This window comes from Mus pahari, chromosome 20 (genome assembly GCF_900095145.1).
Source record: "Mus pahari chromosome 20, PAHARI_EIJ_v1.1, whole genome shotgun sequence".
In the NCBI taxonomy this organism is placed as follows: Eukaryota; Metazoa; Chordata; class Mammalia; order Rodentia; family Muridae; genus Mus; species Mus pahari.
The window spans coordinates 48,995,802-49,012,435 of record NC_034609.1 but is presented as its reverse complement, the minus strand read 5'-3'; the positions used below and the strand labels follow the sequence as shown (position 1 = coordinate 49,012,435).

Genomic DNA, 16,634 nt, shown 5'->3' with positions numbered 1-16,634 from the left:
GGGGTATAGGGAACTTCCGGGATAGCATTTGAAATGTAAATAAAGAAAATAATAATAATAAAAAAAAAGAAGCCTGGGCTCAGGGAGGGAGGGCTCACCGTCTACAGCATAAAGTGGACGAGAGACGAGTACTGAGCATTTGGAGTGTTGGGGCCTCCTCCCTTAGCCAGTGAGTGGGAAAGAGAGATAGAGGTGTACAAAAGGCTTTCCCTCCCCAGGAAGATGAGATCCCAACCTCCCAGCACAAAGAGAAACATTGTCTCATCACTCTAACCACAGATCCCAAGGCCAGGAGGGCCGCATGGAGAAGCAATGAGCCACAGTCAAACAAGACACACAGGACACACGGGGGCAGGTGGGGAGGGGGGAATCCAAAAGAATAGTAAGAAAATGGCTGTGTGGTGGGTGAGATGCCTATAATCCTAGCACCTCTGAGGCTAAGGCAGGAGGATTGCTGTGAGTTCACAACCAGCCTAAACCACAAAGAGAGTGTTATGGAGCCTTGGATACTAAGCAAGAGCCTGCAGCAAAGACAGGAAGAAAGAAAAACAAGAATTTGAGAGCCGGTGTGAACCCAGGGCACAGAGGCTGCAGTCTATCCCATGAGCTGTTTTATTATTTCACTCTTAAACATGAGAATCCCTGTGCTTACATCCTATGGTTTCAAAACAATCCATCATTAACTCAACAAAAGAATTGTAAGAATTATTATTCTGAATAATGTTACTCTCAAACTTTGATCGTGTGATTTGAGACCGTTTTTTTCCCTCAAAATCACCTGCCACCCCCTAAAGTCAAGTGTGGTTGTGGGTTTAAACATCTCATTTCAGAACTCTCAAAAATGAACTGGATAAGTGTACAAAAAATGTCCTATCATTTTAAGCCAACCAAATGTGTGTTTCCAGAACTCTACAGAAGATCTTGACAGAAGGCATCCCTCGGGAAGTGGCCTTCATGCCTTCCTCTTCCAGTGGGTTCCCAGAGGCCACGGAGGTTGCGTTTTCTCCTGAGGCGTGCACACATACAAACACACACACACACACACTTACTAAGCAGGGAGTTTGAACTGGGACCATTCTCACAGTTCACACCCCTCGCAGTTCACACTCCCTTCTGTGACACCCAGTGACCGAGGCCACTGGCTGAGCTCAGAGACAGACAGCCTGGCTGACCCAGAACTCCAGGCACTTGGCTGAATATCTATCTACAGGCCATCTTGGTCATTCTTCCCAAGCACCAGAGAGGGACATGGAGCAGCCAAGCCCTCTGGCAGGCAAAGCACCACTGGACTCTTAAACATGAGAATCCCTGTGCTTACATCCTATGGTTTCAAAACAATCCATCATTAACTCAACAAAAGAATTGTAAGAATTATTATTCTTACACTCTGAGGGAACCAGTCCTGGGGTGCTCACAGGAATCCTACTTCAAAACTCTTCAGACAGTAGAACCCACAAAAAGCTAGACAGAGGTACTCCCAACTCTAATCCCAGCACTCCCATGGTAAGACAGGAGAGTCATTTGGACTCCCATGGGCCAGCCAGCCTGGAGTACCTGCCTTAACAAGGTAGAAAGAGATAAGGTGTCTCCAAAGTTATCCTCTGACTTCTGCGTGTGTGCCATGACACTGGCAAGTCTATACTCACACCACACACACCACACATATACACATATACACATACACACCACACATGAACACATACATACCACACACATACGTACCACACATATACACATATACACCACACATACACACCACACATGCACACTCATAACACACACATACCACACATACACACCACACATATACACGTACACACCACACATACACATCACACATATACACATACATACCACACGTATACATATACACACCCCACATATACACATGCACACACCACACATACACACCGCATATATGCACATATAAACCATACATACATACATACCACATATGCACACACACACTGCACACACACCATACCACACCACACATATACACATACACACCATACATGCACACACACACACACACACACACTGCACACACACCACACCATACCATACCATACATCACATCACTCACACAAAATTTTTCAAGGAAGATATATAAAAGTAGTATGAGGTGAGGGTTTAATTTTAAAAACTCCAGTTTCAGGAAATAACAGAGAGAAGTGTGTAAAGTGTTCAAAACTGGGTATTCACCAAGGCTCATTGATGTATGAATATTTTATGCTACTTCTTATCTATTTTCCTTTTGGAAATTTTCAAATAAAAGGGTTTCTTTCCTACTGTATGCTTTTAGTATTCTTTATTTTTAACCTAAAGGAAAGCAAGCATTAATAAGCACTGAGACATGGCAGAATGCCAGCAGAGGTCCCTGCTGGTGTCCTTGTGGGCTCATATGTGTGCTATGTGGTGATCATGTGTGTACTATGTGGTGAACATGTCCATATTGTGCAGTGAGCATGTGTGTACTGTGTGGTGATCCTGTGTGTGCTATGCAGTAAACATCTGTGTACTGTGATGTAAGAAAGTGTGTACTGTGTAGTGATCACATGTGTACTGTGTGTTGACCATGTGTGTGCTGTGTGTTGACCATATGTGTACTGTGCAGTGATTACATGTGTGCTGTGTGGTGACCATATGTGTGCTGTGCAGTGATCATCTATGTACTGTGATGTGAACATATATGTACTGTGCAGTGATCATGTGCATTGACCATGTATGTACTGTGATGTGGACATATATGTTCTGTGATATGAACATGTTGTAGACTGTGCAGTGATCATGTGTGTACTGTGATGTGAACATGTATGTACTGTGTGGTGAACATGTATGTGCTGTGTGGTGAGATCACTCTCCTACCTTCTCCTTGGTTCGCGGCTCACTGAACATTTGCTGAATCTCCAGTTTCCAGTCTTCCTGCATGGAATGGAAGGATTCCTGGGGCATGTTGGTCAGCAATGCTTCTTCGATTGCAGTCAGCTGTTGAAGAATTAAGGCAAACGAGGGGCGAATATGAGGGTCTTGTTCCCAGCACTCTGCGACAAATGAGAATCACATTACTTTCCTCTCCCAGACGGCGGAGTTCCCAGATTGACACATGTCACTCCAAACCAGGAGTCCCTGCCTGTGGTGTCAGCTCCTGGAAATCCTAAGTGCATTCCAGGGAGCCTCTGAGTGCCTTTGTCCCAGTACCCATGCTGGGGGTGAGCAGAGACAGAGACAGGACGCACATGCATGCTTGGTCTTGTTTCTGTTTTGGTCTTTTGTGCTGAGGCCGAGCTGCCATGGCAGAATTACATGGCTGTGAAACACAAGCCCCAAACCAAAGTCTGGAAACCGGATCAAATCTGAAGTTCTAAGAAATAACAACGCTGGACACAGCGGCTCAGGCCAGCAATTCCAACACCAGGTAGGTCAAGGCAGGATCCAAAGCCCAGCTTGATTACATCGTGAATTTGCAGCCAGCCTGGGCTACAGATGGCGTTTGAGGACTCCATGGATTATATAATAAATTTTCATCTACTGTGGGATAGAGAGTGGATTCAAGGCCAGCCTGGTTCACATAGCAAAACCCTATCTTAGAAAGAAATTTAAAAAAAAAAAAAATCACAAATCAAAACTGATGAGGTGAATTCGCAGCTCACAGAGCAAGGGACCGAGCTTTAACAAGAGTGGAGTCGCTACATCCAAGCCCAGTCATGCTGCTGAGGCCTGAAAGGTGTCTGTGATCACTACCTGGAGGGCTTGGAGTCAGCTGAGGGCTCTGCTGGGGGACAGTGGTACAGTGACAGCGTCACTGTCACTGTGCCAAGTTCCACAGGGAAGGGAAGGCACCACTGATAAAGCCTGGGGGCTTTAAGCTGCAGCTGGCCGTGCCTGGGCTTCAGCACTCTAGCAGAAATTCTTAGAATAGCACACTTGAAAGCAATTGGATTTTATTTTTTTCTTTTCTGAGACAGGGTCTCATACTAGCTCAGGCTGGCCTGGGAACTCAAAGCAATCCTCCTGCCTCAGATTCTTGAATATCTGGATTACTGACTTGAACTACTGCATAGAGCTTAACATTTCTTTGGCTTTTTAAACTTTATACATTTGTGTGTGTGTTTATTTGTTTATGTGTGTGGGTTCAGGTGTGACATTGCATATAGTTACAAGTCAGAGGCGTACCCATAGGAAGCTGATCTCGTCTTCCACATGGAAGCTGAACTCAGACTGTCAGCCTTGGTAACAAATGTCTTTATTTGCTGAGCCATCTCAGCAGTGCACATATTGCCTTTTTAAAAATAGAAAGAAAAAAAAAAAAACAAAACAGTATCTGCTCCTATGCATGACTTTCCTTGACCAGACTCTCTTAGATCAGGGCTGAACATTACCTTTCATGAGTTTTGCAAATGGTTCAGGGCAGGTAGATGGAATAGGCAGTGTGAGCTTGTTGACAGCCACCCCGTATGCCACAGCCAATCCATCAATGCCGCGGTACGGGACCTCACCAGTGAGAAGCTCCCACAACAGTACTCCATAGCTGGAAAGCAAAGCTCCCGTTAGCGACTTGGACTCCTGAGCCTGTCCCACTCCCAGCTGACCCAACATTTCCAGCTATCCCAAAGCCACTGCTCTCCCAGGGTAAGAGGTGGCTCTGTCCCAGGACAGCTGGAGCATGATGGTACACACCTGCACTGCCAGCATGCGGGAGACTGAGGCAGGAGGATTACAAGCCCCAGCTAGTCTAGGCTACAAAGTACCACCCTATCTCAAAAACTTCCCCAGAAAAGATCTGAAGGGATAGCTCAGCAGCTAAAAGAGCACTGGCTGCTCTTCCAGAGGACTCTGATCCTATTCCCAGCACCAACATAACAGCTCACAACCATCTCCAAATCCGGTCCTAGGGGATCTGTTGCCTTTTTCAGGCCTCCACAGGCACTGTTTGTGTGTGGTCTATAAAGCACAGTATCTCCTTCCAAAGTTGGCTATAAGATAGTATGTTTCTATATGTCTCTTTCATGCCCCCTTGCTTTTGGTTAATCCTTTCCCGTCCCCCTGTGCCCCCACCTTCCCTCCCTTCCCTGCGTGTACCTTCCTACTCCCATTCCTTTCCACTCTCCAAGCCCTACCATGCCCCCCTGCCTTGAAGGTATTCCTCTCCCAATGTCTCCTTTCTCTTTCCTGGCTTCTACAAGCACTGTGGTTCCAGGTTAGAATCTACACCCAACCATGAAGGAGAACACACAGATTTCTCTTTCTCGCCTGGGTTGCTTTACTCAATATAATTGTGTCTGATTTCATCAATTTACCGTCAAGACCAACCTTCCAAGCAAGAGGGACCCACTGATATGCCTGTGGGGGGACTGCTACGGGGGTAGCTAACTCTTCTCTGGTTGGATTTAAGACGAGTCTCTGCCAAGGACTTCATGTATGGATGTGAGGGAGTAACTTGTAGTGGACAGAAAGATTAAAATGCCAATGGTGACTTGGGGAGTTTGACATAACCATGCTTATCCTATACATTAGCTTCCTTGCCACTGTGATAAAAGCTGAAAGGGACCTATTTCCAGAGCAGAAATTTATCCTCACTCAAAGTTTAAGAGAGTGCAGTCCACTGTGGCGGGGAAGACACAGGGAAGCAGGCTCAGTTCACATCGTGGTATGCACCACCACATCTGGCTTGATACATAAAAGATATCCACCCCACTTCCTCTCTTTATCTCTGCCTCTCTGTCTCTATGTGTGTCTCTGTGTCTGTCTGTCTCTCTCTCTGTGTCTCTCTCTTTCTGTCTGTCTGTCTCTATCTCTTCCTTTCTCTCTTCCTTTCTTTCTTCCTCTCGCTGTCTCTGACTCTCTCCCTGTCTGTCTGTCTGTCTCTCTGTCTCTCTGTCTCTCTCTCTCCTTTTCTCTCTCTCTCTCTTACTCACTCTCTCTACTTCCTAGACAACAGGACATGAGCAATTTTATTCTACTATAAATCTCCCTACCATAATTCTCTGCCTCACCATAGGCCCAAGAAACAACTGAGGCAAACATTCATGGGAAGAAAACTCGAACTTTGAGCCCAAACAAATCTTTCGTTCTTACGGCCTGATCATCTCAGGAATTGTACCACAGTCACAGACAGCTGACTGGAACACAGAAAACACAAGACATTGCTGTGGTGAAACCTGGGTGTGTGGTAGAGTTTGTAGAAGGAGACTAGAGAGGCTGGAAGCCAAATTTAACGGGCAGCTCTTGTGGGACACAAGATGAGGATTCTGAAAGAAACATGGTGGGTGACAGCTGGGCTCCCAGAACTCCGGCAGGAACAACTCCACAAACCTCTTGCGTTCCATTTCACCAACAGCTACATTTTGCCCTGAGACTTTCTTTGGTTGAGGCTGAAATTTGAAGGCAGGGAACTCAGCAATCTGAGAGGGAGTATTTCGGTACAGTCTAACAGTTGGGTTATAGCATGGTTACCACCGGCTGCTTTTAGCAATGAGGATCAGGAGAAGAAGAAAAAAAAATGTGGAAAATTTCCAAACACTTTAGCCAGAAAAGTGGCTTTTCCACCTGGCAGACAGGCCTAGTTGTTACAGAGATTATCAGCATTGAGAAGAAGACACAATACTTTGCACAGGAACAGCTGAGGAAAGCCTGCTGTCTCTTAAGTCTGTGGAGCAGCTTGGATCTGCCACAAGCTTCCAGCCATGATTTGGCTTCTTCAAGGACCGAAGTTCATGGATGCTTCACATCGGTGAACTGAGACGTCTGAAAACCCGAGCCAAAATAAAGCTCCCCCTCTCTAATGCAATCGCCCCCAGACACTGTTATCACGGGACAGAAAGCTGAGCAGCAATCTCTCATCCCCCTGTCTGAATCAACACCACTCTCAAGCTCTTTGCTCTTCACAGCGGAGTCATGAAGCCCTGCAGACTCAAAGACAACCAGTGGTTGCAGACGGACAAAGCCCAGGCGCGTTCTCACCTCCGGATGTCGCTGCCCTTGGAGAACAGGGAGGACCTGATGACCTCGGGAGTCATCCAGGCATAGGTCCCTGCTGCGCTAATCCTGGTGGTCTGTGCCATTCCCTCGCTAGCCCGAAGTCCGTGATTGCAAATGTCATCATGTTCTATCTTCTCCAGCAGCAAAACTACAGGGAAAGGGGTGGGAAGGGCTTTGGCGCATGGTCCAACCACCAGCCCATGTCTTCTAAGTCATCTATCATTTTGCTTTATATTTTTGTAGTGGTTTGTATATGCTTGGCCCTGGGAGTGGCACTATTAGAAGGTGTGATCCTGTTGGAGTGGGTGTGGCCTTGTTTGTTGGAGTGGGTGTGGCCTTGGTGGAGTAGGTGTGGCTTTGTTGGGGTGGGTGTGTCACTGTGGGAGAGAGCTTAAGACCCTCACCCTAGCAGTATTCTGCTAGCAGACTTCACATAAAGATGTAGAACTCTCATTTCCTCTTGCACCATTGCCTGCCTGGATGCTGCCATGTTCCCTTCTGGATGATAATGGACTGAACCTCTGAACCTGTAAGCTAGCCCCAACTGAATGTTGTTCTTTGGGCTGGAGAGATGGCTCAGAGGTTAAGAGCACTGACTGTTCTTCCACAAATCCTGAGTTCAATTCCCAGCAACCACATGGTGACTCACAACCATCTGTAATGGGATCCAATGCCCTCTTCTGGTGTGTCTGAAGACAGTGACAGTGTACTCACATACATACAATAAAATAAATAAATCTTTAAAAAAATGTTGTTCTTTATCAGAGTTACCTCGGTCATGGTGTCTGTTCACAGTGATAAAACTCTAAGATAATCGTCAATAGCAAAATTCTTTCCATTTAAAAAACAAAACAAAACATTTTGACCACAGAGACTCGTATATAACATTCTTCTTCCTGCATGGGCAGTGACTCCTCCTCCCCACCAGTCTCCTGATTACTCCTCACCAAGTATGATCCCAGGGCCCCATGGAGGAGACCCTCCTGCCCTGAGATGATGTCTATGGGATCCACTCCTGAATGAGGTCACCCTTTGGGAAGCCGCCTGTCCATGAGGCCTGGGCCTGGGCCGTCAAGAACTCCCACTCACCCTACGATGATAACTAAAATATTAAATAACTAAGTAAATTACCACCTCACAGTAGCTGCCAGAGTCACAGAGAATGAATTTGTATTTCTGTCACTTTGTTCAACTTGCAGCATGGCCAGGTAAAATTTTAAGAAACTCTTCCAGCATAGAACAGCTTAGGCAGAAGGTAAATGATTCTCAGGGCCAAGAGCCTTTCACCAAGACATCTTGACTAAGGTCAGTTATCAAAGCCAACATGACAAGAAAAATAAATGTCTCACTCCTAGAAATTCCATCCTCATCGAGGCAGAGTCTTTCCTGCTGAGTGCACAGGAGGCTGCGCCAAGAGGTGACATATTAGCATAGCTCATTATCGAACGCTGGCTTCTGCAAAACCCTACAGACATCTGAACCCATGGAGATGAACTGTGAGACACCAGGACCTCCTCAAGCTGGAAACTCAGCCGGCAAACCACCCAGGTCAGCGACACCTGCTGATGCCTGCCCATCTCTCTTCTCTGTTACTTTTCCTTTTACCTGATGCTTCTTTGCATATAAAACTTAACTCCAGAAACTATTTAATCACTCCCCAGTGTCCACGGAAACACTGTAGCCTGTATACCTCAACATGCACTGGGCTAGCCTTCATTAATGCTACATTATTACCCTTTCGAACAGTCAATACTTGGTGCCAACAATCACCTCCTAATGAGCAAAGCTGTTTCTCCAGTCAGTCAGGGAAGAACTAAGACCTCCAGTTTACAATCCAAAAAAAAAAAATGTCACTGAAGATCTCAGGGCTATATGCAGAGACGTCCCTGTGTACAGGCTGGTTTTGTGTGTCAACTTGACATAAGTTACAGTCATCAGAGAAGAAAGAGTCTCCCTTGAGGAAATGCCTCCATGAGATCCAGCTGTAAGACATTTTCTCAATTAGTGATCATTGGGATAGGGCCTGGCCCATGGTGGGTGGTGCCATCCCTGGGATGGTGGTCCTGGGTTCTATAAAAAAGCAGGCTGAGCAAGCCAGTAAGCAGCATCCCTCCATGGCCTCTGCATCAGCTTCTGCCTCCAGGTCTCTTCCCCATTTGAGTTCTTGTCCTGACATTTTTGGTGATTTGGAAGTATAAACTGAATAAACCCTCTGCTCCACAACTCGCTTTTTGATCATGATAGGTTTTGTTTTGTTATTTTGTTTTAATTGTCTGTAGCAGCAATAGAAACCCTCGCTAAGATACCCCATGTGGAAGATCTCTGACATCCTCCATCCCTGCCATGTTGTCTCAAGGAAGCAAGGTGACCAAAAGCGCCTGCTGACTGAGTGGGTGCTGTCTTAGTTAGGGTTTTACTGTTGTGAACAGACACCATGACCAAGGCAACTCTTATAAGGACAACATTTAATTGGGACTAGCTTACAGATTCAGAGGTTCAGTCCATTATTATCAAGGCAGGGGCATGGCAGCATCCAGGCAGGCACAGTGAAGGCAGAGCTGAGAGTTCTACATCTCATCTGAAGGCTGCTAGAGGAAGACTCACTTCCAGGAAGCTAAGATGAGGGACTTAAAACCCACACCCACAGTGACACACTCGCTCCAACAAGACCACATCTCCTAATAGTGCCACTCCCTGGGCCGAGCATTATACAAACCATCACAGGTGCTGAGACAATTCCTCTCTGTAAGCTAAAAGCCCATTTTGTCCTTGTGAATTTAAAAAACAAAGCAAAACAAAACAAAATTCCTATTTAAAAAGAGATGTGCTGCCCGGGCATGGTGGCGCACGCCCTTAATCCCAGCACTCGGGAGGCAGAGGCAGGCGGATTTCTGAGTTCCAGGCCAGCCTGGTCTACAAAGTGAGTTCCAGGACAGCCAGGGCTATACAGAGAAACCCTGTCTCGAAAAACCAAGAAAAAAAAAAAAAAAAAAAAAAAAAAGAGATGTGCCCTCCAGTCCTTTAAGTGGGTTCTCTAAACCACAGAAATAATACAAACGATTAGCTCCTTCCCGAGTCTTCTTTCTTCATCACCCTGCTCTTGTGGAGGGTAGGCAGGAGGGTGGGATCTGAGTGAGAACTGACCCCCCACAGAACCGTGGGCTTCAACTCTTGGCTCCGAGTGAGCGGGCAGCACTGTTTTGGAATGCTGTAGAACCTTCAGGAGGTGGAGCCTACCAGGACAGAGAAGTTTCAGCAGGCAGACCTTGAGATGTTATAGCTTGGCCCCACTTCCTGTTCACACTCTGCTCTCTTACAGAAGGTGACCGCTGCGTCTCGCTCCTGCTGCTGTGGCCCCCCCCCCTTCCCTGTCACAGAGGAGCTACCCTTCATCCCTTAAGAGTTTTATCTGGTCACAACAATGAGAGAAGTCACTAATATAGAAGACTCAGCAGCAACACTGAACGCGGACCTCAAAATGTCCCTAGTCCCCAGATCCACACGTGGGAAGGACAGAGCCTGGACTCTACTAACCAGGAGAGCAGCTAGGAAGGGGAACTCAGCTCTGACCAGCAACCAGCCGGCTTCTTTCCTAAGCGGTGGGAGCGGGAGGGGCAGCCATGCAATCAGCATCTGTCCTGCCACCATTTAGAACCCAGCTTCTCTTTTCCCAGGTCCAAAGTTCCCCTAGCAACTGGCACTGCACACTCCAGATCAACACAAACCGAATGAAAATAACACCTCAGTGCCAACTGTAGGCCAGGGCTCCGTGAAAGGCCCATTGTGTGGGACTCATTTCCAACTGGCATGGCAGAATTCCTGAAATTCCTTATCTTTTGGGCAATGTGACCAAAACCACAACAGTTAAATTAGACCTGGGCCTCCCTCCAGGTCTCACCAGGTTTTTTCGGGTGCACATAGGTTGGGCCTGCTTCCACTTCCGGCCCCTCAAAGCTTTCGGAAAGGCTATCCTTTCCGAAAGGTCTGGCTCAGAGTCACACTAAGCAGGTGGGATTCCTGGGCACCTGCTAATCCTCCTCAGCAGCTGAGCCGTGAGAACCCTCTCTGAGATGGCGGAGCGAATGCGCAGCCCTGGTCCTTGGGCTTCTCTCTTCAGGGTTGCACTTGGCCACCCACCCAACCACCAGGCAGCAAGCCCCCCAACATCTCTAAAGTCCCCTGCTCTCCGTTATGAATTTGTTGTTGTTGTTGTTGTTGTTTTAAAGCGATCACAACATACTCATTCTGGTTTCTCCAACATTTAGGGGTCACTGAATCCAGACTCTATTCTGTGAGACAGATGGGCTTCAATTAAAGATTAACTAGGAATGTATTATTAAAAAAAAAAAAAAAAGCCAGCAAGTGGGAAGAAGGGGGAACAAAGTGGAACAGATTTACAAGCATCACTGCTCTGCCTAGGGTCACAAGGTCACCTCGTGAATGTGCGCTCTACACACAATAGGGGGCACTGGGTCTGAAACGGAGCAGTCTGTCCGTACTGTCTTCATGCACCGTACCATTCTGGTGTTAACTCATATCTCCTCATCTCTCTCCTCACCTCCTCCCTTCCCCCTAAGCCTTGGAAGAAAGGCTTGAATCTCACCGGGCTTTCGAGTCTATTTGCCCTCTTTTGACATGATCTTTCCAGCTCGTTCTGGTATTTTCCACATGAACTCCATGTTCTAACAACTTTGGTATCTAAAGTCATTGCAAATTTAAGACAAAAATAAACATCACTGCATTGTCTCTAGCTCCCCAGCTCCCAGCGCCTGCTCACTGAGCTAATACTCTCTACCCTGAACCCCTATGTGGCTATCATCATCTTTGGGATCCCTTCGAGACCCTGCTTCTGTACTGAAGAATCTATAAAGAGCCCCTTCCTGCTGCTTTCCCTCTAACTTGACTAGAATGTTCTCTCTTTTCTTCTAATGATTTATTTTTATTTTTTATGTGTATGTGTGCACCGTGTGCCTCCAGTGCCCTCGGACACCATAACAGGGAGTCAGATGCCCTGGAACTGAAGCCGCCACCGCCACCTTGTGGATGCTGGTAATATGGCAAGTCCACCTGGTATTTTTATGCTTCCTGTTGTATCTTTGTTGGCTGAATGAGTAACCAAATAACCAAGACTGTGTGGGAGGAATGGGCCAGAGAAAGAGAACTTATCATAAGCTCTTTGGCCTTAAATCACCTGCTAGGTATAAAACCATTTGCCTCTGCCCTCCTGAGAGAGTCACACCCGTTCACAAAGAAAGAAGCTGTAAAAATAATCAGAGCCCCACAGGTGTGGGAATCCAGGCCTCAGAGCACACTGCTCCCCGATGCCCTAGCCCCACCTCTGCTGGCCTTAGAGAACCCCTCTCCTCGCTTGCTTCACCTTCCTGCTGCTACTCCTGTTTGTATCTCCTCTTCCCAAAAGATTTCCAGATATCAGTCCAGGGTCCCTGGCTTTTCTGACTCCCCCCACCCTCTCTTTCTGACTGCCAAATTTTCACTCCAACCAGGGCCCTCTGCATCTGGCCTCAATCTGTTGTCCTTCACATTCAAGGATCCAAAACCATACACAGGACAAAAAGAGACTACACAGAGCTTTGTTCAAGCCTTCAGTCACAGTCAGAGCCTGTGGCTCTGCAGTGCAGACCCTAAGGGCTGGACAGGTGCTCTCTTCTCTCATTTCTACCCTCTCCCTCCACAGCAGCTTCCTGCCAGGAACCGGACACAGCTCCCCTCCCTTCCCATATGAACAGTCTTCTTTCTATCCTCATCCTCAAGACTCTGGATTTTCCTTTCTTTTGAAGGACACTCAACATTGCTGCTCATCCTAACAAAAAGGCTTATTCTTTTTATTCTCCTTGAGACTGGGTCTCACTTTGTAGCCCAGGCTAGCTGTCCTGCCTGCACTAGCATGCCCAGATTTCTTGCTGTTGTTCAGTTATGAGAGAGGGTCTTTCACTGTAGAGCTCAGGCTGACGTGGAATTCATCATGTAACTCATGGTGGATTCAGACTCCCAGCAATCCTCCTGCCTCAGCTTCCCAAATGCTAGTATTTCAAGCATGAGCTCACCACACCTGACTGTCATCTCCCTTCCAACATAAGCATGAAGGCTAAGCATCCTCACCAACTGACAGATTTAATAGCCGTCTCATGCTCTGGGGGAAAGAGCTTGGTTCTACTTTGTCTACTACAGAGAACAAAGAGCTTAGAAGGATTCCTGACACCTAATACACAGGTTATTTGTCAATATATAACTCATGTGTATGTGTGTGTGTGTGTGTGTGGTCTGAGCATCTCTTCATTTAGTATGATGTGTGTGAGCCTAGAAGAATTCCTGATACCTAACACATAGGTTATTTGTCAATAAATAGCTCGTGTGTGTGTGTGTGTGTGTGTGTGTGTGTGTGGTCTGAGCATCTCTTCGTTTAGTGTGATGTGTGTGAGCCTAGAAGGATTCCTGATACCTAACACACAGGTGTGTGTGTGCGAGTGTGTGTGTGTGTGTGTGTGTGTGTGTGCGCGTGCGTGCGTGTGCGGTCTGAGCATCTCTCCGTTTAGTGTGGGTCAGAGTTAAGAGCACTGGCTGCTCTTCCAGAAGACTCAGATTTGATTCCCAGCATCTCCATGGCAACTCACAACCATCTCTAACACTAATACTACGAGTCTGATAGCCTTTTCTGCCTTTAGTGGGCACCAGGCATGTACCTGGTGAACAGATATACATGTAGGCAGAATAGCCATCCACATAAAAATAAAAAAGAAATAAAGGAATTTTTAAAAAGAAAAATTGCAGCTGAACAGTGAACCAAATTTATATAGTCCAAGTCTCCAGGGATTCAAAAAATCAAAGCATACAATGATTTGCTCATAATTTATCAACACTGTGCCCGAGGCTGACCTCTGAGGGTCACTTTGTTTTTACTGCTGCTATTAGGCAATCTCTGGCTTTACCACCATATAGCAGACAATGGTATCTTGTTCCTCAGCTCTCTCCACACACACACCCTCGCATGGCACCAAAAGCTCGGTGCCTGGCTACATTGGAAGCATTCCCTCCCACAAACCCATTCCAGCCTTTCCTTCTATCCACACCTGTAACTGCTCACTGTTCCCTATAATGCCTCCATGGCAATGTTTACCCAACCGCCTTTGAAGTGTTAAGAACCACAGATTCTGTGGGACTGATTTCCCCACAGGACTGAGTCAGTCTCCATGAGAGGACTTCTGAACAAAATGTCACAAATCGGGGTGTTCCGTAACTTGACCATGGCTACACAGCCACAGGAGATGACACAGACATAGTCAAGTCCAGGACTGGGGATGTGGCTCAGTGGTGAGGGCTAGCCTAGCATGGAGGGAGCTCTGGGTTCCATTTCACTCCCTGCACGGCACAAAAGGGAGTGGTGACTCGTGCTTGTAATCTCAGCACTCAAGAGAAATAGAGACAGAAGGATCAGAAGTTCAAGGTCATCCCTGTCTATTTGTAGAGGTGTGGCCAACCTGTTATACACTAGACTCTGTCTCAAAATACATGCATGCATGCATGCATGCATACATACATACATACATACATACATACATACATACATAATAAAACTAGGTCTGAGTGACTTTAAGTTAATGCCCCAGCCTTTTAGGATTCTGGTAATGTTAGACATTCTCATGCTACTGTGAGCTAGCAAGGACCAGACCAAGTGTCTCGGACCCTGCCCCTAGACTCCTGAAAGCCATTTTTGTGGGACAGCAATGACAGCCTTCGATCACTTCACACCTGCCTTGACCCCTTCTGCTCACTGGCTAGTCATTGAAACATGAGTCAGAGCTGGGATGTAGCCTGGTGGTAGAGCATTTGCATAGCACACACTTGCCTAGCCCTGTGTTCCATCGCCAGCAATGAAAAATGTGTATATATATATATATATATATATATATATATATATATATATATATATATATATACATATTAAATATACATATAGTATGCCATTTACAGTATATTGTATGTGATATATATTTATGTAACACAAGTCAGATCTGGGTATAAAATGCTCCAGGCTCCCAGGCAGAGACATCAGAGTCCTGGGCCCACACCACAGGTCTGACCACGTGTACCTGGACTCAAGCTCTCTGCACCAGGCTGCTTCCCCGCTTCCTGTGGCCCTGCTCTGAGATGGTTGTCTCTCCTCCTCCACCACCCCCTCTCTCACCAGCTTGGTTACCTAGTAGACACGCTAACACTAACCCAGTCCTTCCTCGCTGGACTCTGACGGCAGACACTGTCACTGTTGCTTGCCTTGTGTTCCCGTGACCCTGAAAGGGCCAGAGGAGGTTTAAATGTGTCCTGAAGCACGAGGAGTTTTGTTTTGCTTTTTTTTTCTCCTCTCTAAATGAACACATAAAACCCGCTGGTCTGCCAGCTCAGACTCATTGCGGCTGCTCTCGAGGCTGAGGTTTGAAAGTTCAAGGCTTGCATGGGCTGCAGAGTTCTTACAGTGCCAGCCTGTACTCTGTGGCCATACCATGTCTCAGAATAGAAGCAGAAGGTCGTCTGAGGATGAAGCTCAGAGGGCGCTTGCCAATTTTCTGGTGAGACCCTGGGCTCCATCCTTAGTACTGGGACAGGGGTTAGTTTCCAGTGCTCCTCAGAGCTGTCTTGTTTCCTTCTCCAGCATGGCACAAGGACAGACAGATGGCTTAGCAGGGCTTGTTCTTTGCTGTGCTGTGCTTCCTGGGAATCTCCAGGGCCCAGCATGTCTTCACCACCAGGAAACTCAAAGCCTGCCAAGTTTGGGGTTGCAGGGGGCAATGGTTCAGTGGGTGGGGTGCTTGCTGTGCATAGGGACCTGAGTCTAATCTCACAGAACCCACATGAAAAAGTCAGGCAAAACATGAATTCAGTGCTGGGGAGGTAGACACAGCAGGAACCCTGGGGCTAGACAGCCAGCAAACCTAGCCAAATTAGCAAGACCCTGAGGAATGACACCTGAGGCTGACCTCTGGCCTCTACATACACTCACATATGACACACATACTCACTCACACACATATATACACACACACATGGCACATACACACACTCAGACACACTCACACACTCACATGCATACTCACACACATGGCACACACACTCAGACACACTCACACTTGGCACATACACACATGAAACATACATGGCACACATATGTGACATATACATACACTCACATATTCACACACATGACACACACACATTGTACACAAAAACACACTCAGGCACACACACTTAATCACACATGTGGCACACACATACACACACTCCCACACGTGGCACACACATAAAAATACACACAGGAAACACACAGGGCACACACATATACATAACAAACACATGGCACAGCAAACACACACATGCACAGACACTAGGCAAATACTAACATACAGTGCACACACACACTCATACACATCATACACACACACACACACACACACACACACACACTGCAAGTTTGACTTGACTTTCAGTAGCTGTCTATCAGAAAGGGCAAAGTTGTCTGAGTCATTGGTGCTTTATCACAGACAAGAAATAGTAAGAGTGGGCTGGTGAGATGGCTCAGTGGGTAAGAGCACCGCTCTTCCGAAGGTCTGGAGTTCAAATCCCAGCAACCACATGGTGGCTCA

The 16,634-nt window shown here is 46.8% G+C and overlaps 1 protein-coding gene across 1 annotated transcript in view; it reads right to left on the bottom strand.

Moving 5' to 3' along the window:
- The window catches only part of Map3k21 (mitogen-activated protein kinase kinase kinase 21), a 39,403-nt gene that overhangs the window by 11,911 nt on the left and 10,858 nt on the right, over window positions 1-16,634 (bottom strand). The window contains 5 exon segments of the mRNA XM_029532417.1: window positions 2,869-3,044; window positions 4,383-4,531; window positions 6,964-7,057; window positions 7,060-7,088; window positions 7,090-7,129. Of these exon segments, the coding sequence (XP_029388277.1) occupies window positions 2,869-3,044; window positions 4,383-4,531; window positions 6,964-7,057; window positions 7,060-7,088; window positions 7,090-7,129 (488 nt within the window).